Consider the following 26065-nt stretch of genomic DNA (forward strand, 5'->3'; position numbering starts at 1 on the left):
TTGGTGTCCAGACTCTACGCAGGATACTCTGTTGGCTGAAGAGGTTAGCGAGGATGGTACTTCTGTCACAGGATGTGTTCGGGAAAATACAGGCCAGGAATAAAAAAATAATAAAAAAAATAATCTGAAACTGGCACTTCTTCACCCACAGGCTCATCACATCATGAAGAACACTTACTTTCACTCTGGAATATACAACATGGCAGCTGGGTTAAAACTTTAAAACTGCAAACTGCATGTTTTCTATTGTCACAGGAATCAATAGCATACATGGAAAAAAAAATGCTGCTGTTTCGCTGAATTGCAAGCAGTGTGCACATTTGCCAGTTTTACAGAGAGATTTCCCATTAAAACAAACTTCAACAAAAACAGACCACGGGAAACAAACTGCATATTTAGTAAAATACCATCGGCACCACTTGCCAAAACGTACGATGCTGTAGTTTTACAGTCCTGACAAAGAAGAGGGTGTGATCTTCACTCAAACATCTCGTAATGGCGCGTTTGCCTTACGCGGGGTATCATATCGATAAGCAGCCTGCAGAGAAAGCACAGGAGTGTTGAAGCAGAGGCACAGGAAAGCCCTGGAGCTGGGCTGTTCTATTTACTTATAAATATTCATCTATTTTACAAATTAAAAAAAAAAGAGCTCATGTGCAGTAACAGCCTTATCGTGCTTCCTCCTGATCAGAATAAATTCTGTCCCACAATTACTTCTGCCCAAAAGGGAGCGTAAAACAAACTGTGTGGAGAGAAACTGCACTGCACCACAGCCACCAAGGGACCAGGGGACGGGAACCGGTGGCGTGTACACAGCCTGAGTTACAGTGGCTCCACAAAACACTTCGGATGCTGTTTGGTATGTTTAAATAAATCACTTTGTATGAATTTACTCCATGGTTTTCCAGAACTTTTCCAAAAACTCCAAACTCGTTTTACAATGGGAGTAGTGATTATAGTGATTTTTCCAAGAATGGTATTTCCCATTAACATGTTAATTTAATTTTCCAAGTTAAAAAAAATAACCACACGGCTTCCAGATGACGGCAACTGTAGCCTGGCCAAGGTCTGCTTCTCAACAGGCACCGTTCCCGTTGACTAAGATGCTGCATGTCCCCCTTTCTCTTACAGCAGAAAGCAGAATAAAATGCAAAAACCCCAGAGTCCATGCGGTTGAGAGAAATAGTGGCAGCAATGAAGCACGTGGCAGAGCTTCACTCTATTTTGTTCTATTGCTCGTGTTGTGATTCAAGAAAGCATCTTAAAATTCAACAGAAACAACGTTTGAAACACGACTGGCTAACCTTCAGTTCAGAAGTTGGGACAGGGTAGGATGGAAATCACCAGCAAGGTCATGTTGTAAACTTGGGGACCTCACCTTTAACCCACACTTCCTTTGGAAAAGAACCCAGTGCTTAGAAAAGTGCCACAAAGGCCGCATGGAGGGATTCTCATCCAGGATTTTTGGTTATTTTTTAAAATATCTCAAAGCCTGTATTTCCAAATTCAGGTATACAAAAGTATTCTAAAAGTTATTCCAGTTTCTTTTCCAAGCCCTGGCTTCTTTCCAAGCCCTGGCTTCTTTCCAAGTGGTGTGAGACGCAGGATCTTTTATCTCTTTCCATACACTCGGCCTCAGTATTGGCAGCTGCCATCACAAATTCCAGTGGCTGATGTGGCTGGAGGTACATAAGCCTTTAAGAGCTACAGCTTATTACATTAACCAGACTGCTGGACATACCAAAATACCTGCTAGCAGGAGATACTCACTTGATTCCATAGGCAAATATTGTGAGTCCAATTAAAACCCCTATACTGCCATCCAGAAACCAGACAGAAGAATTGTGTTTAAAAACTTCTGCGCTGAGAAGGATGGAAAATCCCATTATTCCGCCTACAAGAGAGTTGAAACCTAGAAGGGGAAAAAAAAAATGAAAGTAAGAACAAAATCTCAAGGAATTTGCTTTAAGCATCTCTCCTAAGAAGAGGTGACCTGCAGGGAGACAAGGAATTGTTATTCCAGTGTCACCAGAGAGGGACAGACCTGCGGGAGCATCTTGGCAGCGCTGGCACCACACTAAGGACACAGTGCGACTCCTTCCCACACCGTTAGCCAGGGGTCGGTGCCACGTGTCCTTCCAACAAATCATACACAGAACATCTGGTGTCCGGCGGTACATTGTGAGACCTCTGTCAGTTGTCACGTCTGACAGAAATAACTTTACAGTGATTTTGCTGCACTGTGTGTCTTGATTGGGTCAGCCCTGTCATTCTCATTCTCTGTTTAGTCCCAAATCCCAATTCTAGCTTTCGCCTCTTGATGCTCATTGTCCAAACAACAATATTCCTTCAAAATGCTGAGCCTGCTGCGCCTTGGCCATGGCAGTCAAGCACTGATCTCTCGTACAGCTCATTGTCAGGAATGAGGCATTTTTGAGTTTTGCACAGTAATGTTTCAAAGACCTTCTCTTCCAGTTTTTTACCCCATTCCATATAGTTATTTACATGTATTTGGCACCACAGCTGAGAGCTGCATACACTGCTGAATGCATTAGGGAAGACACTGTATAACCTTAAAAATATTTTCCATTTATGCCTCAGATATATCACAGGAGCTTCGCGTTTATTGTTCGCAATTTTTATGAACATCTTTTTTGATTCCTCTTTCTTCTTAAAAACCTTTGGTAGAGACATATCATATTTAACCTAGTTAACAGCTGAAAAATCGGATATGGAATATTCTATATTGCTTGGTGAGTCAACTGTTGTGAGCTGCTGCTTACAGTACGTATCCAGTTGTTTTCCACTTCCCCACGACTGCCAACAACCACGTACATGACACTTATTCCTGAATGTCTCATCCAAACCTCTTACAGCCAGTCCTCACCTAAATCACGTTGTCCTTCTGAAAAATGTAGCTAAAAATTGACTTTTCCTATGTATCCGTACAGCTGAAATACCTCTATAAGGCATCAATACTGTGATTAAGATTCACCAGATCCCTGGCAGGAGGTGTTGAAATGCAAAGGAAACCTGGCCAAAGAACAGCACTTATCACTCAGCAAACCTGAGGCAGAACGGGGCACACAGCCCTGCAAAGAAAAGGGGGTTCAGGGTTTTTTTGGACTATACAACTGGCATCACAAGCATTGCATGTAAATGCCTGATTATGGATTAATTATAACCCTACAGTTTAACCAATACAGACACGGTTCCTCTGTCAACACTGTAGTCTAGAAGAATCCTGGTTCTTTCTTATTCCCAGGCAAGAAAACTTATACTGCTAATAAGTGCTGAAGAAATATATATATTGTGTGAATATATATATATAAAAGATTAAGTATAAATTAATTAACTATAAACTATAAACCAGTGTTACTTCCTCTCCTCCAGCTTAAGTCAGCATCCATCAGCATGACATGCAAAAGGCATGAATGATACATTTTCCTGTCATTATTGGCTGATGGTTCAAATGATCTAAAAGCAACTTTCCTAAAGAAAGTGTTTTCTCCAGTCAAACCTTTCTCTGCTGGTGTGGCAGGAGATCACGTAGTGGCTGCAGGTATTAATCCAGCCCCATGTGCTGTGGATAGGGCTTGAACAGGAAAAAACAGGTGGCTAAATCTGGGAAGGAAACAGGTATCTGACAACTTACAGAACAGTTGGCTGACATCACCCAGCTGGCACATCTCTGCTTTTGTCCTCCGAGATGTTACAAAATTCAAGATAGGAAAGGCTGTTTTTATTGTCCAAAAGACTTTTGCTATAAATAAATTGTACAAACAACATTTGCTCTTATTAGGATTCATACCTTTAGGCTTTAAAGAGACAAGCTCAACTCTAAAATAAAATTATTCTTTAAAAAAAGTCATTAATAGAGATTGACATGTATGAGAGAAAATTTGCAGTTTTGAAAATAAACCTATTTTTCAGAAAGAAAAATGTATGCTCTTATTACTCAAAACAATTTGTTGGTCTACAGCCAGTAATTGCAAGAGGTAAATTAGCAGGAAACAGAAAACACTAAAGAGAGAAATGCAAGGGAGTCCTAAATCTGTCTCAGCTGCTGAATTACGTTGTCTCCTACTGATTGTTAATAAATCAAGTATATATGTAAATATATCTTGTGAAAGAAGATATTTAACCACACATGGTAAGATCAGCCTCCTACATTTTCTAAAGTAGTTGTGAAGGAGAGAAAAGAGAGATAAAAACCAGACCGAGCTCATTGTATACTTTGTTCCCTAATTTTTTTTAATCAAAGAATGAGCGATCTCCAGCTCTGAAGCAACATAATTAGCACAAGGATGTAATTATGAGAGAAGATATTTCTGTGCCATACAGGAGACCAATTCAGAGCTATGCAGGAATTTTTCAGCTAATATACTGTCTGAAAAAACCTGCTCTGTTTTACAAACAAGTGACATTTTTTGAAAGGGAGGGTTAAACGTCTGCCTGCCTGGACCGAATTGTGAAAGGGTTGACATGTCCCACTTGCACGGTGACAGAGAAGGCAGCCAGACTCACTGGTCTGTAGCTCCCAGAATCCCTTCCTGAAGCCTTTTTGCAGGCTGGAGATGATCTTTTTGGTTTCAGAATGTCTGGGGTGGCAGAGTCCATAGTAAGGAATAACACCACCGAGCAGTGTGGTCTGTTGGGAGGGAATCACAAATGCAGGGAGGCAGTAGCTTTGTCACAACCCCTGCACTGCTGATGTGATGCCCTTTTTGCTTATCTTGTATTTAAAATATAAATACTCATTAAGAAATTATATAAGTGGGACGATGTAAAATATGAATGCTCATAATATGTTATCACCCCTTAAAAAAAAATCTGCGCAGAAGTTACTTAAAATAAAGCAATTGTATGTAGCCCTAGAGTAAGCTGAAAACTGAATTTCTTTAAAGTGAAATCTTTAGCAAAGTAATTTATGTACCACAATCCATGCATCATTAACACCCCACTGTGTATGTTTACAGAGCATTTCAAACTGGCCTGTGCTTGCAGATAAAATCTGCTAGATGTCTGTAGGGCGCTGTGAAACCTTCACCATCATTGTGGCCTCTCTTGTTTGCAAAGCAGATCCGCATGGCTTTGCAAAGACTCACAAGCTTGAGCCCTGTCCGCAAGAGGTGTATCTGAAGCTGCCTTTAAAATACGCCTTTAAACATGGCTTTCAAAAGAGCAACAGTGAGGTGCTATGCACCTGAGCTAACAGTCATGGCAGGGAGGTTTTCTACAGCTACAGCGGATGAGATTCACCTTGTGCCAAACCCGGGTGGGGCAGCAAGAAGCAAATGCTATCACAGACTGTTCTGCATTGGGTTTTGGGGTTTTGTTTGTTTCCCATTTCCCAGTGGCCACCTTATTTCAATGCTCTTTCACAGCTGCCCTCGTGCAGAGGTCACTCGTATCCTCTGTGTCTGCAGCATGTCCTAGAGAAGTCTATAAATGCAGCAGGATCAACTTCACACTCACCATCGGTTATCAGCGCTCTGCTTGTAAGGACCTTTCCCAGCATAAATTTGATTACAGCCAAGACAGTGCAAAGGATTCCACTTAAAACGGAGACACTATAGAGAAAATCATCCTGAAAGAAAAAATGACAGACGTTAGTATGTCTTCTAGTCATGCTTCATATATTAAATGACAAGTTGTACTAGTTATTGTGCAATTGTTTGTGCTGCTGAAGGATACAACCTGAGAAAAAGATTTCCTTAGTTATGACTTGCATGACAGCTGGTGCTTATTTTACTTATGTTGCCGTCTGTAGTTGCTTTTGCAAATGTAATTAATGATGGTTCCAAGCAGCAAATTTAGAATCGACCCAAACTCCTCTGAATCAGGAGGTTGTGTACCTGCAGGGCTGACTGCAGACTGCCAAGGAGTCCAGCGGCCAGTGCAGGCAGTGATGAAGTCCCCTCAGGCAGGAGGAAGGCTTGACAGGAGAATCCCACTTACCACACCTCTGTTGATTTTTGGTGTGAGAAATAACCATGTAGTATTGTTTCTGATTCCGGACTTGCTTGGGTTTTGTTTGGTTTCCTCCTCCTCCTAAGGTAAAGTCTGGTGCAAGCTACATTTGTAAGACTTGATACTGATGTGCAAAGTCAGGCTCAGCTCTTTCTTAGAAAATGATTTTTCCATGGACTTTAATTTCACAGCTCCCGAAATATCCACATTGCTTAATTTGAATGTATAACGTGGGCTCCCGAGGCTCCCTCAAGAGAAAGCTGCCTGTCTATGCAGGGCAAATAAGAGGAATTAATTACTGTTTAACACAGATTCTCTCAAAAGTCATCTGGAGGCACCTGCCTCTATTTGCTGAGCATTTTGTGTTTGGTTGGGGTGGGAGGAAACACTCTTGGGTGCTGAAACACCAGCACTGCAATAAAGTGCCCCCAGAGGTACATCAGGCGAGGGCTGTGCAGAGAAACCCAGGCCAGCTCCCCTGCCATTTAACCACGGAGCTTGGAAATTCATTCATCCATTACCCTTAAGAGAAGCTTTAATTTAAGCTGCTGCAGCATCAGTACAAATAAAGGAAATACTAAGAATATATATTTTTTTTACCTGCAGGTTTAAGTGGGCCAGTGCCATTGGGACCCCGATACTGATTAAAATACTTTGCAAAAATCCCCATTGATAGTAAACATTGTCATGGTGATTCATTATCAGCTCCGTCCATTTTCATTATTTTAGCAGCAATTCAAAACCCAAAGAAATCAAAAAATGGTTTCAAAAGCTGCCTAGGAAGATACTGGGAATTAAATTACTACTATAATGTACTCACATCGCTAAATAAATCATTCAATATATTTTAATACAATGTTTAATGTCATATAATTTTCAAAGTCTGCTTCATTCACTCTCAGTCATGAGTTCATTCTCTCTAGTCCTGATATGATATTGAATATGAAGACAAAATGCACTTAGGGAAAGAGTAAAACAGAAGCAGTAAGAACACAGAACTCAAGCACTGGGTAAAGCATTTGTAAAATTAATCTAACAAAACAACTGGAAAATACCCAGGCAATTTTGGAGTGCCAGTGAAGGACTAAGGAAGGACTGGAGATATTTGCTTGCTCTCAGCCTAGCAAAGAAAACCTGGGAGCTTTCAAAGATCTGAAATGACAACAAAGCTCCAGAAGTCTGGATAAGCTTTGCAAAAAGCACTTGAAATTTGAGATTCTTGTCTAAATTTTGTGCATCTTTCTCAAAAATGTATATACACCGAGCTCAAATAATTAACTTTGATAGCCTGATACATTCTGATTGGTCTTACGGTTATCTAATCCCACATAATATTAGGTACTTTACCTAATATTCGGTATACAGCATATGTGTAAGACTTCAGAATAATCTGAAGCAGAAAGTGGTGCTCCAGTCCTTTCTATCCCAGCCTGCCGAGTTTGTGCTCCAAGCGCCACTTCTCTTGCACCTCATTTGCCAATGCTCAATCACTGTGTGAGGTCTCTTATCTCATCATCACCCCACAGACCCTCCAAAAACTTATTGCTGGCTCCCAGGCATCCCTACCTCATCCTCATCTTCCTCCTCAGCAAAGCACAAGCTTTGCCACTCGCGCAGAACCAAACGTTGCAGACCTGGTGGAGGTGACAGCATAAACTGCTTTGCTATCAGAGGTCAGGTTACTGTCAGCCTTGGGCTGACAAAATGCAGTTTTCCTACACCTATGAAAGTCTTGGGGATGGACCTGCAAACAATTACAAATTCACATAATTTGGAAAAAGAAAAAAAACCGCTATGAATCTCAATACAACAGATTTTGAAAATTATTGATACAAATGCTCAAAAGTCCAAGTATGAATTCAGAATCTTGAAGCTGCTATGCCTTATCCCCTGTGTTACAGCACAAGATTTCATCCTCTGCATGCGACATTATTTTGAGCTGGTTTGGTTTTCAATTGTCACGGCATGTACCATAGATTTTTGGGGTGAATTCGGTTCTTTTTTCTGCCTCTGTCACTAAGCTCATGGTGTGCGAAAATACATCTTGCTATTCGTTCTGGCTATGTGGTTGTGACCAAATTGAGTCTAGCCACAAAATTAGTCTACGTCCATCAACGACTTATCTGTGATACAGATTTCTGAATCACTTCATAAAGTGCAAATTAACAGGCTTGTTTATAGGATTCAGAAACTAGAAATTCTTCATACGTTTGGGTTTTCATTGAATCACAAAAGACAAGCTCATTTCATTGCTAATACTGATCCAATAAACACTGATAATGCAGAAGACCTGACATGCTGAAGGTCCTTTGTTATCATGGTGGACACAAAGGGAAGACCTGCTCTTAATGCAAACACTTCAGCAGTTTCTTGCTTTAGACTGTGCTGAATAGATTTTTTTGGAAGATTATACTAATGGTTTTAATCTCTAAAGCTCTAAATCTAGATGGTATATAAGCAATTATCTCCAGTTGTGTGCAGCTTTGCACAACAGCCACCGGGAGGCAGCAGATAACGCAGTAACTGAGCAAACGAAGAGGAAAAAAAATACTGTAAATTCACTTTCCTCAGTACTTTGCTATGCTTTCTGAGTATCCAGGCTCCCAAGAGCTGGAAGAAGAAGAGAGAGTCTATTTGCTACTAACAAGAATGTTGTAAGAAGATGTAAGAGATCAGCACATGCAGCGAAGCCCAGCAGCCTGGGCAGCCCCTGCGGCGTCTTGCCTGGGAGAGGTAGCAATGGGAGAGGAACGGATCAAATCGCTGCCTTGGCGCTACTGTGTTGTGCTGGCCAGAGCTGGGACCAGTCTCACACAGTGGGATTCCACAAATTACCTGAGGGAGGGCTGCTGGGGGTTAAGCTGCTGCGCTGGAGCTGGAGCCGACTGATGGGACACACGACGGATGCACGTGTTTTGCTGCAGCGCTCCAGGCTCTGAAGAGTTAAACACGTCATACTGTGGCTGTGAAATGATTCCCATTAAACTAACTCATCCTTTGGAGAAATGAAGAAAAGGGAAGCCATAATGGAAGTCTAAATTAATAACATCAGCCTGGCCATCTGGCAGCATGTCCCTCCGGATCTCCCTGCAGCCCTGCCCTCCCTGCACCCTGTGCCTGCCCATCTGACAGTCATTCAGAGCAAGGAGCACATCCAGCCAGACTCATGGTACACATCCTTGGTGTCAGTTTAATTAAAGCAGCCGCAAATTGTGACAGATGATAAAAATTAAAATTCTGATCATTTCCATGTGATAAAGGCTTCTACGCGTGGTAAGTGAAGCTCTTTCCTTCTCCATTTCTTTTCATCGTATTCCCTCATTACACGAGACCTTAATTAAGGACATGTATATCTTATTAGATGGCTTCATGTATAAAACTGCAATGTACACAAAACATCCTGGCCTGCCACCTCATTGCATGGCACAGCTGCAATGTCCCTATTTAAGATTCTGTGCTGTGGCCATTTCCCAAAAGAAAGCTTTCCTAGGATGCTCTGTTTTCGGTCCTGGGAAGGAATAGCAGAAGCCAGCAGGCAGCTCTTCCTCCACCTCACCCAAACACCCTGTGCAGCTGAGAACCGGGGTGAAAAAAAATGTGACAACAGTTCCACCCTACTTTCAAGGATCTCACCAAAAAGCAGCAGTAATCTTATGGCTTAAGGAAAATTTGTTGATGATGACTTTGATCTCTTTCTGAATCTACTGTACAAACTCCAAAAAAAGCCGCGGGGGATGTTTCAGTGCTTGGCTTATTAGGTGGAGATATTTTAAACCAATTCCCAGCCTAGTAACTAAATTTCAGCTGATTTGTGGTCCTAATCTTCTCCTAGAATGCATCTCGCCAAATCTGACCCTAAAAACTTTGCCCTGATTTCATATATTATTTCTACAGACTCTTCTCTGCCCCCTCCTCTTTAATTACAGTCCTTTTACTTCCCCTTCTGGAATGTAAAAATGTTCTAATTTCCTCCGAAGTGTTCAGTGCTGAGTAAAAAGGAATTAGTCAGTATGGGAGAAACGCAGCATGTTCAGTGTTCCTCTCCAGTGGCCACAACACATACAATATTATTAAAATCTGTGTACGATCCTCCTCTCTGGCCATCCTTGGTAGCCCATTGTAGTGTGACCCCAAAACAAGCTGCTTCTCCTGCACCCCCCAGCTGCAGATTTCTTGCCACCCTTCTGCCCTCCTCGAAGCTTCTTCTCTGAACAGGCCAGAGGCTGAACCACCTCCCCGCTCCCATGGGAGCTGGGAATTACTGGTCCCAGCTTTCTCAAGCCATTTTTTCCCTTCCCGGAGAAGCCGGTGTCTCGTGATTGTGCACCTCTGCTGAGCCTCGCTCCTCTTGGCTGAGGAGGCAGGGACATGTTCTGGAACAGCACAGATGCTGTTGGCAGGGGCGATGTCATGGCTAGCCCCAACTGAGCTGAGTTTGTGTTGTTAAATATTAATTTTGCCCATCACTGCGACTCACCATCTGTCTCACAGCTCCTGACAATGACCCTTCTTCAGTCTAGCTGACTTGTCACCATCGTCCCCTGTGTCCACCAGGGTATGCTGCCCCCCTGCTCCACATCCCCACCTCCACAGTTTCCAGCGCCTCCCACTCCTCCAGGTCCCTCAGCAGCCCTCACATCAGCTATTGCACTGCTAAAAGTCCCTCTGTGGAGCATGTTATTTAACCAAAAGGCACTGGTTTCCCTCCTCTCTCCCCTTGAGGATTTTGTTTATATAGATGCTAACTGAGATGGTTTGAATACGAACAACAACCAAAAAAATCCAAACCTCTATCACTTTCTCCCAAATAATAAACATTTTATATAATCAGTCTAGAAGGAGCTTCTGGGAAGCCGAGGGTCTCTCTCACCAGCTAACTTCAAAAGCGACAAGAGTTTTAATTGCACTTCACTGTCAGAAAACAAACCAACAGCCCAGTGTATGACTCAAGTAGCAGACAGTTTTCACATGGAGATATAAAGATCTATTATTAGCGCCAAAAAAAACCCCAACACACCACACCTCTTATGAATGTTTAAACTTATATCTGTGGTGCTGAAGTGCTGTGACAAAGCAATTCCACAGCGCAGAGCACTTCTTCAAGAAACAGATAAAGGATGCGCTGAATGCCACAGCGGGGGCACCGGGGCTGGGAACCGAGGGGCGATGAGCCCCCAAGAACTGACTTACGTGATCTTAGAACTGCTTGAAACTTGGGCTTCTCATTTTCCCAGAATCCATCTACATTGTTTTAGCATCAGAGAGCTACAAAACATAACGTTAAATGGGATTTGTCCACCCTGGGAAGCGCTCCCTAGTCAGACTGCCATTTGTACAACTAGCAGAGGACTGAGACCAGCAATACATTTCACACAACCTACCCAGTGGCAGGTGCCAACTTTTAGTTCTCATCAACATAGCAAAGTCTGAAAATAAGAATTTTCACCAATCACTTGAACAAAGAGCAGCTGATATGTTGTTCCTAACCCTAGCTCCACGTATCCACAACATTCTCACCAACCCATAAGCAGCATACGTTTTTTAGGGTTAAATTAATTGTTTACAGTCAAACATCAAACCACCAAACCATACATAATAGGTAACAGTTATAAAACAGGATTCTAATGTATAATTAATGTACAGGGTACTTTGACTTGAAAGGGTAAGCAATAAATTCCCTCTCCATATATGAGAGATTAGAAATGTACAGTGAAGGAAGTGTAAGGACATGTATTACATTTGTATAATCACAACTAGTTTTTGCTATATTGGCATTGAGCTATAATTCAACTGTTCACATTGTTAAATGTATCTATGATGTATTTATTATGAACAATTAAATTACTAAATAAATTAGATCTCATAAAGCTACACTATGCCACCCCTAGCTCCCCATTCCAACTGCCATCAATAGCGTATGATAGAATTACATGAGCCTGATCTTTCAAGTGATTTCATTTATAAAAGCCGAGGCGCCACATCAGATGTGCTGCACGTCTTTCGTACACAAACTGATTACATTTTTCCTTCTTTGTTCGGCAGGAAATGTCAGAAATATGGCATGATGCTTGCTTACTCTTGCCAAATCATGTCCTTTGCCATCCTAATGAGGACAAATGCCAAACTGCATTGACATAACCTGTGTTATACTATTACCTAGGGAAATGCAAGCAGGAACGGAATAGTAAATGGATATTGATTTACAACCCCAGGTGAAATTAAAATAGTCATTCTCAGTGTGGCTGGGCTGGGCTTTTTTAGCCTTCTTTAACAAACAACAAAAGGTTTGCAAATTCTTTGTGGTCACAGTTAAAATCAAAGATGCCACTTAAATGACATTTCTACTTCCCCAGAATATATAGTAATTGACATGAAGAAGGTACAGGGGCAAATGAAAAAGGATTTTTATCAGGGAAACGGTGAGTGTTAATACTAGCAAATGCTCGAAACCTAAGCTTAAATTAGTTTTATCCCCTTTTTCAATATATTAACAAAACATTAAAAAAAAACCCAATAAAATTTACACAAAAATCTAAACATGACATCATCAACATTACGCAATATCACTTTTCCTCCTAACTTGTAATGAAAAGTGAAGCATATCAAATCCTCAGGGTCAGTACTGGCTGTGGCTACAGCTCTCTGAAACATCAATAAAGGAATGGTAATGCCTTTTCCTAGTGGGAATTATCTTATTACAGCTAACACAGGCTGGAGAACAAATGCTGTGAGTAACAATAGGAGAAATATTCTGAATCTGATAGCTAGGGCACAAAAAAACATAGTAAATCTGAGCCAACAAGAAGCAATTCTATTTTAGGCTCAACACTCAACATTCTAGAAAAAAAAAAAGTGCTTAAATTACATGATCTGAGAAATATTCATTTTAAATTAAGTGGAAGGATAAACAGAATGAAGGTTTTATATTCCAAATGTCAAACACTAATTAGCTTTGCAAGTCAGGTGTATTGAAGAACTGCTAAAATTATCAGAAAACTTAATTCCAAACACTCTGGAAAGAAGAGCAGCTGGCCTGCTTCTAATACTTTCAGCAAGTATATTAGGAATAAAGGGAAAAAGAGAAACTAATAACTGCGGCATGTCATGCTGAAGCAGACCCTCAAACAATAAAGATTCCCAGCTATACAAAAATCAGAACAACACCAAAAGTAGAATTTGTAGCTGTAAGGTTCTCATGCTATAATGGCACATCTCTATTTCCTGTAAAAAAAATCTTGTTGTCTTTGGACTTCGGGATCTTTCAGTATTATTTCAAGTTTTCCAGGTGTACAATTGCATGTTCACAGCTACTTCTCATTGCAAAAATATGCATGGTGCTTGGGCAGATCCACTCTATAGAAGGTCTAAGAGAGTGTCACTTAAAAATTCTGAGAAAGGCTCAGGGCCCCGTATGGGCTCTATACAGCACAAGTGTACCTACTTTTTACAGGAAATCTTACCCAAATATCTGAGTGTCCTAGCTATATCCTAAGGATAGGAGAGAAACAGTAAGATTTCCTTGAAAACAAACGTATTCCAAGATAAATGGAAACATCATCATATCTCTAAATCCATAAAATAAGAAAGCTTGATATAAAATATTTGCAAGCAAATGAGAATGGAGGCCACAGTTTGACAAAGAAAGTGATTTGTACGTATGTGTTGGATGTGTGCAGAAACTGCGTCTGCACACACACCCCCACCCAAATCTGCCTCCAAAGGAAAATGAAACCGCTGCAAATTGAAGGTAAGGTTAGATAACAGACAGATCCCCTCTGGAAGGGACATGAAAGCTTCATTATCATTCATTTCTCTGTCCAAAAATCAGAGACCCTTAATACATTTTCGGACACTCCTTAGAAGTAATGTCCAAAGCTTAGAAAATGTGGGAGAAAAAAAATCCATTACGCTTCCCACTGCCTATATGCAATATTGGCAGTTCCCAGACTTTTTGGACAAATAAATCCCTTCAGTTACAATACTTGTCCTGTATCTACCATATCACCATCCCTGCAGTTCTCGGCTTCGGGATGTAACTCATTCAAAAACACAATAAGCAACAGAATTCTATGGAGCAGTTGCTGAAAAACACTGCTCCACATCACAAATATTGAAAATGCTAGCACAAGGGATTGTGTTCTGAACCCTGAGGATTAATATATATCTCAATTACTTGCAAAGAAAATTTTCCCCATGATGGTAAGTAGCATAGAATTAATGTAAGTGTAGAATGCTATAGTAACTGTCTAATTAATTCACTGGCCAACTCTCCTGACACAGGATGTCATTTTTCAGGGGATGCTTCTTTTTAATTATTATAGAAAGTATTGTGCACAAGGAAAACCCTAAGTTTACCTAATAGTGACAATTTCTGAACTTGCTGTTAACTGTGGGAGATGGAATCTCCAGTTAAAGTGCTGTAGAAGTACCAATATAGTGCAATTTGCAAAAATGGACATATTGTATAAATCCCTGGTAATCCCTATGCCTTGAATCCTGTGGGCTTTTAAGGCTTCTCCATCTGAAAACTGATATAAAACTAAAAAAAAGAAAGGTATGAAGGAAGCCAGTGATGACCAAAAATCAGTTTTTAGACCAACCCAGCATGTCCATGGTTGCTGTTTTGTACATAAACCACACACACTACCAGGAGTCAACATTCCAAACCTTTATCATTAATATCATTCATATTTTAAACCCATTAATTTATCTAATCATCTGTATCCTGCCCTACAGGCTATTCCAAAGGTAACTGCAGTCACTGGTGCATGGAGCAAGGGAACTAAAAGGAGAAATGCACCATTTCTGTGATTCCCAAGATTTTGAAGCATTTAAAAGAGTTACAGAAACAGTGCCTGGTGCTGAAAGCACGTGTAGTGACACACACTACCTATTATTTATTTTTACTTAAAACAGAGAAAAAGGTAAAACAAACAAGTGCAGCAAAGAAAGACAGAGGCAGTATTAAGAAACGCAGAAAGTCAGGAGCTCTAATTGTCCTCTCTCCTATGCCAGTGCAGATCAGGAGTTCCGTCATTCACAGGGTTTCAACAAAATCAAATTCGGCATGGAATAATGGAGAATTCAAATAGGTGACTGAAAAATGCCTGACTGAGCTAAACCTGAGCTCCCGTGCTGTAAATTAAGTAGCTCCTCTCTGCAGTTTAACAAGAAACTCTGGACATTTAAGCCCCTTACAGGATGGGGTGCTCGAGCTGGAAATGCCGTTATCATGTAACCCTGTCATTTTCCTTTTGCTTCTCTGAATCCTGGTGAGGATTGTCAGATCTGCAGCTGAAATCCTTGTATGACATGGCAAAACCCACTGATGACTCCTGCTTTTAAATGTCCACATAAGTAAAATAAAATCTGTTTTCAAAACATTTTTAAAATCATTCAAAATGATTTCTTAATCGTGTGAATTTTATAACCTTTCTCATTGGTATTATTTTCATGAAAGCAACTCTTCTGAGATCCACTTCAAGGACAACAGAAGCTCTACATTAAAGATCTCATAAATTCTTTCCAAGGAAATATCTTTCTTGCTTCATGCATATTAAGACCTGACAGATAAGTAGCCAGTGGATTTTATACACAACAAGAAACACAATGAACTTTGTATGATTGATCCAGAATGATTCAGAAGTGACTGACTACACTTTTAGGATTTTAATCACAGCACCGTACAATTAGCAGGCAGGTATTTAATTGCTTGATCTGTTTAATTTCTTAAATTAAACTTGTCCATATCATACTATTTTCTCCAAAACTTATGCAAATTAAAATGAACTGAGAAATGAGAAATTAGAACTGCTCCCAGTTTTCAACTCTGATAAATTCACTGGAGTTTACCATAAATTAAGATGTAAAAAGAGACTTTAGAGTTGTGAGAATGATACAGTCAGTCACATTGCTGTGCCCTAGCGTTATATGAATTTTAAATTTCTCACAAACAGTACAGCAATGTATTTCACATCATTTCTGTCTTCAAGATTGACAATACTAGCTTTGTATTCAGCACTTGAACATGAAGAGCAACGTCCTCCAATTGGGTCTTAGCTACATAATCTCCCCTAAAAATTAAAGTCACACATCTAAAGTTTCACAAGACACTTTGAAAAGTACCCACATCTTCAACAAACTTTGCTTCAAGAAAGACTAAAAAAGATGTAAACTGTACAAAAAAATCACGTGACTATGGCTCACATATGAAGATTCTGTTGAAGCATATGTCCTCTTAATCTAGTACAGAGATCTTCACCCAAGTTTTAAGCCAGTTTTTTACACTACATTTCCTTGGTATTAATTTTATTATCTTCCTCACACTACTAAGATACGTCCCTGACATCAGAGAAGCACACTAGTATGAAATCTCAGAACTATCAGAAAATATCTCAGGTCACTATTTTGATGCAGAACTGGTTACTTCACTGCCATGCAAAAAAAAACCCATTATCAGAAAATGCTGCTCTATTATTTTTCCATATACATCCATATATTATAGCTAAATTACATTATAAGATATTACAGGAATTAGCTCAGCCTTGGTCCATGAAGTAGAAGACATCACCCTCAATAAAAGAGTAGAGGTAGAAACTTCTTGCCTTACTGATTTAATCTGAGCAGATTTCGACGCTTCTAAGATGCTAGAGACATCACCTGGTACATCCTTGATCGGCAAAGACCCAAACAACAGGGAAGAATGACTAATTCCACTGAGATGCAGAGCAGCTGAGGGAGCATCATGCAGACAAAGTCAGTATCAGATTCAGGCACAGCCAGAGCAACTGAAAAGTCTTCTATTAAACAACGTCCTTCTCCCCAAAATACTTTTAATGTAGCAGCTCTTAAACATAATACCTCACTGGCCATTACTTGCAGCAATATCTTTGCTACAATGCTCCCTGAATGAGCTAAAAGGAACTAAAAAAGGTCTCCCTTTTTTTCAGTGTTATTCTTAGTTTACACAGAGGAGTTTAACCTGTCAAGCAATCCTTTCTGAATCAGCTCCCCACAGTGAGAGGTACTGAAAGACTTTGAAATAAGAATCCTTGCCATGTCATTTGACACTGAGCAGAAGTACCATCTTTTTCATCCCTTGTTCTAACCCACTTTCCAGGCAGAATTGCAAGGTATAAAAGTCCTTTAAGTGTGTGCATGTGGTTCTTACCCTGCCACCAGTCAGCCGCAGTCCATGCCCTGCCAGACACATCTTTCAAACCCTCGATAGTTCTTGAGTGTCTAAATGAGCAAGAACAGTCAGCCCAATGTCACAGGAACAAAATTATCTATTTAACCTAACACTGGGTCAAATGTAAGCAGTATCCACCCTAACTTTTACCAACTTGATGTAGTTGTAGCATGCTGAAGTCTAAATTTAAGGCAGTCTGTGACAAAAGGGATCTGTACAAATTATTCTTACAAGACACTTCAAATGTAATGGGATCTTCTCTTCAGGGATACCTTTCCGTAGCTCTGATTTCACATTTTTCCTGCTCTAAATGCATTTCCAAAATTAAAAATAAAAAGTCCAATATATCTGCAATTTGTAAATAACTTTGATGCTGTAAACAGGAGACATTTCTCCCCATGTAACAAACAGAGCCCTCACCTGTAGACAGTACCTGTAATGATAGAAGAATGAGATATATATGCCACACCTTTTAAACTTTTGTTTCTACTGCTGAAATCAGTAGGGTATTTGCCCACAATGAATTAGATTGAGACATCCAAATTAACATAAACATAAATTCACCAAACGGGTATTTTAGCTACTATTGTAGCCTCCTTTCTTTACATCGGCTTCACAAAGTCAAGACTATATATTTCATTTGCTCACTAAATAGGAGTCACTTTTTGTACCCACTTTTTGGGTACAGCCAAGTTAAGAGTTTGTCCTTCAGTTGGCCATCACTGTAGGGTCTCCCCTCACCCTTAGCAGGATCTCCTTCAGCCTCACTGGCACAAACCCACGCTCACTCCCTTACCCAGTTATGTCAAAATGTTTTGGTTGAGTTTTAGAACAGACTATTGAAAGTGTTTAAGTTAACCTAGATTACTTTGACAGAACCAGGCTGGTGAACAACTACATGTGCTGTTATGCGGCAGAGCTGAGGAGACAGTAAATTATGAAGAATGGAACGGAGTAAAAGTAAAATGCAAAGAGAAGACAAAGCAGCTGCAGCCAAACAATGCACCTGGCTGAAATTCAATAATGCATTAGTTCATCGGCTTTTGCTAAGCTACTCATCATCGCCCAAATTTCGCTAAACTACTGAATATAAGCTTCTGTACCTGCCCAGCCTCTTGGAAGTTTCCATGAGAGCACAGGAACCAGTAGGTCATTTGCATTACTAACAGTGGGTAACAAGGTGAAATTCTGGATTTTGGATTTTTTATTTTCCAGCTCTGCCTCCATCTCCTGGTTGAAAGTGTTTAGGCTTCTCTTTAGTGATGTGTTGAGATGGTACTCGGCAAGGTGAAGCCCTGATGAGAAAGTCTGCATGCACTTACAAATAAACCAGACTTCATGAGGGCTGAATGCAAAAGGTCCGGGTGAGGTTGTATGTACCGTAACTGAACTGAAGCCCATTTTGTTTGAGCACATTAGGAAGAATATTCTGGGAGTGGAACCATTACCAAATGGCAACGAGTAGCTGGTTTGGATGAGCAGAGCTCAGGGAAGTTAACAGTCAGTACTGAGAGGAAGCAAGCAGGACAGGACAGAGCAGAGCTGAGAGAAAGGCCGCTGGGAGAGCTGCTCTATAGGCCAGGTAGGGACTGGCTTTCAGAACCAAAAGAAAGCAGAGAGCAGGAGAAAAGCCCTTTGAATGCTCCACGGTGAGGCAGTCAAAAAGCCAGCTCTTTCACCCAGCATGCTCCCCTCACCTGTTTCATTCCTGCTACTCGTACATGGCTCTGGAATTGGAGGCAAGAGCTGGAAAACAAAAAATACAATCCAAAAATACATTTTTTCCAAATTAAAAATAAAATGCTGAAGCCATTTGAGTAGTAAACTGTGGAAACATACTCCTCATAAAATTCTTCTACTTTCATTAAGCCCAGAGAGACCTCCTCTCTGTACGGTCAGTCCTCTATAAATCTTGAAGTTATTATATGCTGAGAAAGATTTGGCCCATAAAAGTAATCATGGAGATGAAGAGACGGGCTCAAGCCTATAAAACCCCATAAAGACTGGCCTTCATCATAAGGCAAAAAGACTGTTTTAAGACTGGGACCAACATGTGCAGCCAGGCAGGAAATGCACCTGCTACAGCTTTGACGAGTTCAACAGGGGCTTGTTGAAAGGCGACACCGGCCTTTCTCAGTCTCCCTGGCAGTGTATGCAATAAAGAGAACATTTTAAAGAACATGAATGACCTTACCACTTCTGGAAGCACCTTCTTCGCAAGATCGTGGATAGCTTTGATCACAATACATATAGATGACAGGAGGAATATAACACCCAAGATAACACAAGCTCTGGGGAAAAAAAGATAAAAATAAAAAGAAATGTTAAGAACATATTTGGAGTTGTCAGCTCTCCCACTGCTGAAGGATAATACACAACAGAATATTAATGATAAAAAAATCGTAAGTAGCTAAAGATGGAGACTTGAATTACAGAAGAAAATTAAAATACATGTCCAGTTCCTCTCCAGTTCTTAAAACCTGGATTATATATGAGAAGACAGGGCAGACCAGATGATGTTTCAGAGTGAGAAAGACATGTCTTCTGCTCCTGATGATTTATGATAGAGCCGTCTAGAGATCTGTTTCTCTTTGTTTGTTTGCTTTGCTAGGATCTCACATTAGAAATAATCAAGGGAACTTCATGCTCTTTACCAGCCAGGACAGATGTTTGGTAAATATGGTCAGTAGTCTAACAGAACCTGAAACATCTGCTTCCTCTCCAAATCTCCAAGAAAAAAAGATGTTTAGTGCAGATATTAAAAAAAAAATCAGCAGGTCAGGTGCATTTCATAGGCTGTCCAAGGGTCACTCAATATCTTGATGAGGATCAGAGTCTCCTGAGATTAGGTGTTGTGCAGAATTAGACTCTCTATTCCTGCTCTGCAGAGCTTACAACCCAGTGTTATAAAAAGCAGACAAATAGGTTAATAAAGAGAAGATACAGTAAGAGAGAATAAACAACATTAAATAATTAAGTTTTGTATAGGACACAGGCACAATGAGGCACACAAAGCACATAATGCCTACCCAGAAATTCATAGTAAGAAAAAAACCCACAATCTCTTGCTTTTGTTCAAATATACAGACTGATACTACTCCAAGATGGAGCTCCTCTTGCTGTGAAATACTACAGGATATAAGGCTTTGATCTCCTCTATGCGACCAACAGCCACTCTATTGCAGTACTGATATATCCATAACTCCATTTTACTAATAGGTCTCCTTATAAAATTCTGTTACTACAGACAGATATACAGTAAGAGCAATTTTAATGTTTAAAGCATGAAATAGTTAACAAGTGATATCTGTATGTACTTTTTTTTATCCAGAAGTTGTATTTCCTTTGTTATTCATTATTTGGTACTTATCTGTTCATATCTGTTATTCATTATTTGGTACTTATCTGTTAGCTCAGTTTATGGATGCTATAATTATTTCAGTAGCAAGCTACTGTTTTCAACAACTCAGACATCAAGCCATCTTGTGGTTGGCAGCACATGTAATGTTCACATCAAGCTCAATCTAGAGACTGCAGCTGAATGGGTATCGCTTTGCCTAGGTCAGAAGACAGGTGGTGGCACAGGTGAGTAGCTGGTCATTTTGTTCCCCAGAACAAGCAACACTAAATCACGCTTTGGACAATCCACATAATCCTACAGACAGGTCCCCAGTAAAGGGGCTGCTCTCCTATGGAAGAGCTCAGACAATGCAGAGGACAGCATCCCTCCTGGCAATGCAGCAGTACACTATGAGAGGTACTCCCAGGGAGGCAAAACTCTGTGCTACACCTATTTTAAGACAGATGTTTAACTCCTTTGTAGTAAAATGCAACACAGCCCTCATTCTTGTTAAACGTTGTAAAAAGTAGGCAGAAAAGGCTTGAGACAGCGTGGCCACCCTGGAGTCCTTCCCCTAGACTCAAAGATAAGAATAAAAACCTATGGCAATATGGATGTGAGGAAAATTCATGTCCCAAAAAGAATGAGTGATATTGAAAATCAGAGGGCTTTCTATTCTTCATTGCATATTTGCAAGTAGGTCCCTGTTCTGCAATAGACTCTTTTCAGAGATGTGCAGTTTCACTGCACCGAGATCTGTCACCTACTTTTGTCACACTCAAAACTTTCCAGTATCACCTTTATGTTTTACTTCTGCAATATTTAGCACTACTATAACCTAAGGAGCTTATACTGAAGAATCTTACACAACAGATTCTGTTGTCATGATGATTTTGTTTTTTTGGATGAGGTACAAAATGTGTATGAAAAGTTCTGCTCATTTACCAGGTACAAATGCAGGTGTTAGGCAGTTTGAACACAGAACTGGTCCACAAAAGTTGGCTGACTGGCCTAAGGCCATTTGCTGAGTCAGTGACAGGTTGACATAAGATACATACATGTCATGCAAGAATATGCTGACATCTCATCTGAAAGCAACACTGTCATTCTCAGCAGGCTTAAACCAACATAGCCACAAATCTGTGAGCTGGAAACAATGGATTCAACTTCCTCGCACTGGTACGTATTGCTAAATACCAAGAGCACGGGAAGAAAGAGAAGCATCGTCAACTTTCCTTAGCAGAACCTGTTTTCCCTATGCCCATCTTCTGAGGAAGGCAGGGAAACACTCCCTAAGGCTTCACATGAGCTTTGCCGGCACAAGTCTCACGTGTCCAGGGAACCAGCACTTGCCTGGATTCAGCTCTCACATCCATTAGAGAGTCTGGGGTTATCTCTCTAAACTCTCCAAAAGCACAAGCCTAACGGCAAATATTTTGCATTTTTGCCTATGCCAGCAGATAAATAATGACTTCAGCAATCTTGAGCTGCTTCTTTTATTCACCAGATCAGTTTTACTGTGGCAAAAGAATTCCCATACACTTACTTAACCAGAAATAGCTAAAAGTAGAAAGAAAAAAAGGAAGATGTTAATAACAGCGACAAGGGTATTAATAGCAGGCAGAAATGCAGTCTGAGATTTAAATCAGCATTCAGTCATCATATTTAGCAAGCCTAGCTTCTCTTTTATATGCTGGCCTTTGGAATCCACAGCCATGCAAAATTCATGAGTAAAGGCATAGTACTTTAAGTGCAAAAATCCATGTTTCTTGTCTTCTTAAGTGTATCAATTTATCTGCAAAACCACTAGAACAAAATACTGCACAGTGTCTTCTCTTTCAATCGCATTTGCCAGAAAAATAATTTCTATCTAGACTGTAAATCATGCAAAACTCAACTACAAATGTACAAAATAAGAAACCTCCAGAAATTAATGTGAAATTTTAACTGTAATACATAATAAACAAATTGTAACTGGTTATTGTAAGCTTGCTTTATTTCCCAGCCATTAGGCAACAAAAACTTTAACACGAACCCGATAACTTCCATCTACTAACAATTACTCAACTGCTTTGTAACTAAACACTGTTTCCAACTGCATACAAAAGGTGCCAGTGCCAGGGCTGTTGGCAAATGCAATTTCATTAATAACATTCAATTAAATTAGAAGAGCCAACTGCCACTATTAAACAAGTTAAATTCAACTCAGAAGTACTCACAAAAATTAATCAACGAGGGGTTGTACAGAAGTGGGGTTTGACTGAAAATCTAGTGAAGATTTTATCGATTCCCCTGGCTTGGAATCACCTCAGTGTAACAAACGCTCCTCGATCCCCAGGTCCCCTATGATCACTGTCAGCAATTCAGACACTCTGGAGTAACTCCTGGTCCACCTAATGTCCTCATATACCAGAACACTTGTGTCTTCTTGCTAAGACGTGAGGATACTCTCCGTCCAGCGACAACCATGAAAAACATGTCTGCATGTGCCACAGGCCACTAGTACCACTCACTCACAGCTCCAGAGCTATTGGAGATCATGCACTTGTTTAACAGCTATTTCTACATGAGTTAGTAAAAGAGCTTCCTACTACATATCTACTGCATCATTAGAGATAGAGTTGACTTATAACACAAAACAATTGATCACTACAGGTTTGACAGGCAACAGAAAAGATCTAGGGAAGAATGCATGAATCTGAAATCTCCCTCAGTTCCATGTAATACGTTGCTCCTAAAAAGAAAAGAGGAACAGAGGCAATTTAGTCAAAACATTTTAAAAAATAATGGAAACCCATGATTTGATTTTCAGAAACAATAAGCTTTCTGGAATCTTGCAAAGAAAAACAGACTAATTCAGAAAGGACAAGGTGAGGGCACCTCTCTGATATCCAAGCAATAATCAAATTTTAGGTCAACTAAAGCTCAAATTTCCAAAGGCTTTTTTCTTAGAGTAATGGCACTTGTACTGCAAGAGTAATAAAACCATATAATTAAGTTGTTGGTAAAGAGAATTTAATATTATGATTTTAACAGTGAAACCACCAAGTCTTCTTTAGTTTGCTGCAGGTCTTGGTAGCAGATCATGTTCTGCTAAAGATACTTCTTGATGCCTTTTGACACAGTATTTCTATCTGAAAATCCAGAAGATTAAGTCTAATTCATTGCATGAAAAGATGAACTCATCAATTTTATCAGCTTTTCCATATAACTTTGCCACCGATGAAACATACTGTTAAATCCGTTGTACTGCAGCCTCAGGCATTGAATGGATGAAATTATTTGAAGTTTCAAAATGGCCGAAGACTTTATACAGCTTTTGAGCTTCAGTTGCTGCTAGTTCACTTCTACTGGAATTCAGAAACATGATTATGTCTGACTCATGTCTCCAATCTAAAGCTTCGTTCTGGGTACGCTACAGCCTGACAATTTCCAAAAGAAATTCTAAAGAAGTGCTACAACCCATATCCAACCCATTTATATTTATGCAACCCTATAAATGCCCATTTTACATTATACCAGTCCTGGATATTTGCACTCACACCCATCAAAGTAAGATCAGTGTAACTGTATTACATGACATGCAGCTGCCACCTCATCTTTCCATAACACATGCCCTGCCCAGAGCTCTAATAGACAGAATTCTTTGTTTTGATGACAAATTCTCACAACTCATAAGGAAATCAGAAAAGGAAATCTATTACTGTAAGCACCTGAAAAGTCTTTCCCTTAATCACAAATGTGTTACTTTGCAAAAGGTAATGGCTTTTAACTAAGTAGCTTTGAAAAGTACGGAGATTCAGAGGGGGTGTATCTCCACAAACTGTCAATTTTCAAGCTGCTATTAGTAAGCTAACGTTTTTCCCCCCTCTTTTTACCACAAAATTAATTTCCTAAGGAGAAAAAAATGAACTATTCAATTCATTTGCATCTAGCAGACACAGCAAAACAGCCTTCAGATTCAGGGAATTATCCTTAATTCTGTCCTACATTTGTAATTATTTGTTATAAGACTAAATTTCTGTAGTATTTCCATCATGGAACTAAAGACTCAACCAGATCTCTATGGTGATTAATCTCCAAAGGAGTTTTCCTCATATTGGTTGACTCCTATAAAATAGCCACCACAAGGGACTTCCCTTCTTCATTATCATCCTGCGATGTTTCTGACAAACGGAATACAGTGGCACAGCACCAATGAGGGTTCATAATGAAACACTTGGTAATTACTCCTCGAAAGTCAATCTATGCAGCAAAGGTGGTGCGAAAGAATTAAGGATTCAGAATAAATTATTGATGCATACCAATCTAATCTGCAAAGATATGTTAGCTTTCTCCTAGCAGCTCCCAGACAACAGTTGTTTTGGGGCCACGGAGAGGGAATGCGGTCTCACATACCTGGAAGTGTGTCTGTTACATCCTGGAACCTATTTTACCACCACACTTCATTTCATTAAAATAGTCCCTGAAATGTGATAACATTATGTGGAATAAAACAAGATTGTCAGTAGCAGCCTAATTAGTTCCCAGTTTTGTTAAAATATGACACACCTACAATGCAATATTAAAAACCTGACCTTTTTGTCAAATACTGCTCTATTCTACCACCTTTTTTATTAATTGTTGTAAATCAGATTACTTGATCTTTTTTGATCACAGGCACTATTGGGGAGTGGTGTATTTGTTTGTTTATTTATTTTATTACTTCTACCAATGTAAAGAACCCCACAGAACAGTTCAGGTTGGAAGGGACCTCAAAAAATCATTTGGCCCAACCTTTCACAGGAAGGAGAGCCTAGATGAGGTTATCCAGCACCCTGCCGAATCTCATCTTGAAAACCTCTCACGATGAGGACTCTACCACATCCTTGGGGATGTTCCATGACTGATTGTTCTCCCTGTAAAAAAAATGTCTTTCTTGTGTCAAGATTACTCACCTTATTTATTGAAAACTTCACTTACCTTATTCAAGGAAAACATTTTAATAATTTCAGCAGAGCTACAGAGATAAATGTGAGCAAAGAGAACTGTGAGAAAAGTCATTATGAACCACTAGCATTTGTAATAATATTCTAGAGGTAGAAAATATATTATCACATTTGCAAAGCTGCCATCAAAACAAGCTTCAGTTCCTCATCCTCTGGCAGCTATGACACTATAAATAAAATACTCCTAATTACTATGTACCATTCAGTTACCTTCCAAGAGCTGGTTTACTCCAGTTTATTTTAATTCTGTGTTTTCTTGGTTGTTGAGAATCTTACCATGATTTAATTTTCTAAGAGAAACAAGTTTTCCACCATGGGAATAGTGGAACAGTTTGCCCAGAGAAGGACCTGACTGGATAAAGCTCTGAGCAACCTATTCTGTTCTCACAGCTGACTCTGCTTTGAGCAGGAGCCTGGGCTGGAGACCTCCTGAGGTGCCTTCCAACCTGAATTATCCTGTAATCCTATGAATTTTTATTCACAAAATCTTTATCTCTGCAGGCTCTGTCAAGATCTTTCATCACTAATGGCTCCTAATAGCCCAAAGGAAAGGTAGTTAAAATCTCTTCAGGC

General features: G+C 39.9%; 1 protein-coding gene across 1 annotated transcript in view; it reads right to left on the minus strand.

Annotated features, from left to right (window-relative positions):
• Positions 1 to 477: 477 nt before the first annotated feature.
• The window catches only part of TMEM163 (transmembrane protein 163), a gene marked incomplete at both ends in the record, with an annotated part of 91561 nt that continues 65973 nt past the window's right edge, over positions 478 to 26065 (minus strand). Inside the window, 4 exons of the mRNA XM_080346941.1 lie at positions 478 to 538; positions 1771 to 1912; positions 5479 to 5590; positions 19359 to 19455. Coding sequence (XP_080203067.1) covers positions 478 to 538; positions 1771 to 1912; positions 5479 to 5590; positions 19359 to 19455 — 412 coding nt within the window. The remainder of the gene's footprint in view (positions 539 to 1770; positions 1913 to 5478; positions 5591 to 19358; positions 19456 to 26065) is intronic.

The sequence above is a fragment of the Nesoenas mayeri genome (genome assembly GCF_963082525.1).
Source record: "Nesoenas mayeri genome assembly, chromosome: 6".
Classification (NCBI taxonomy): Eukaryota; Metazoa; Chordata; class Aves; order Columbiformes; family Columbidae; genus Nesoenas; species Nesoenas mayeri.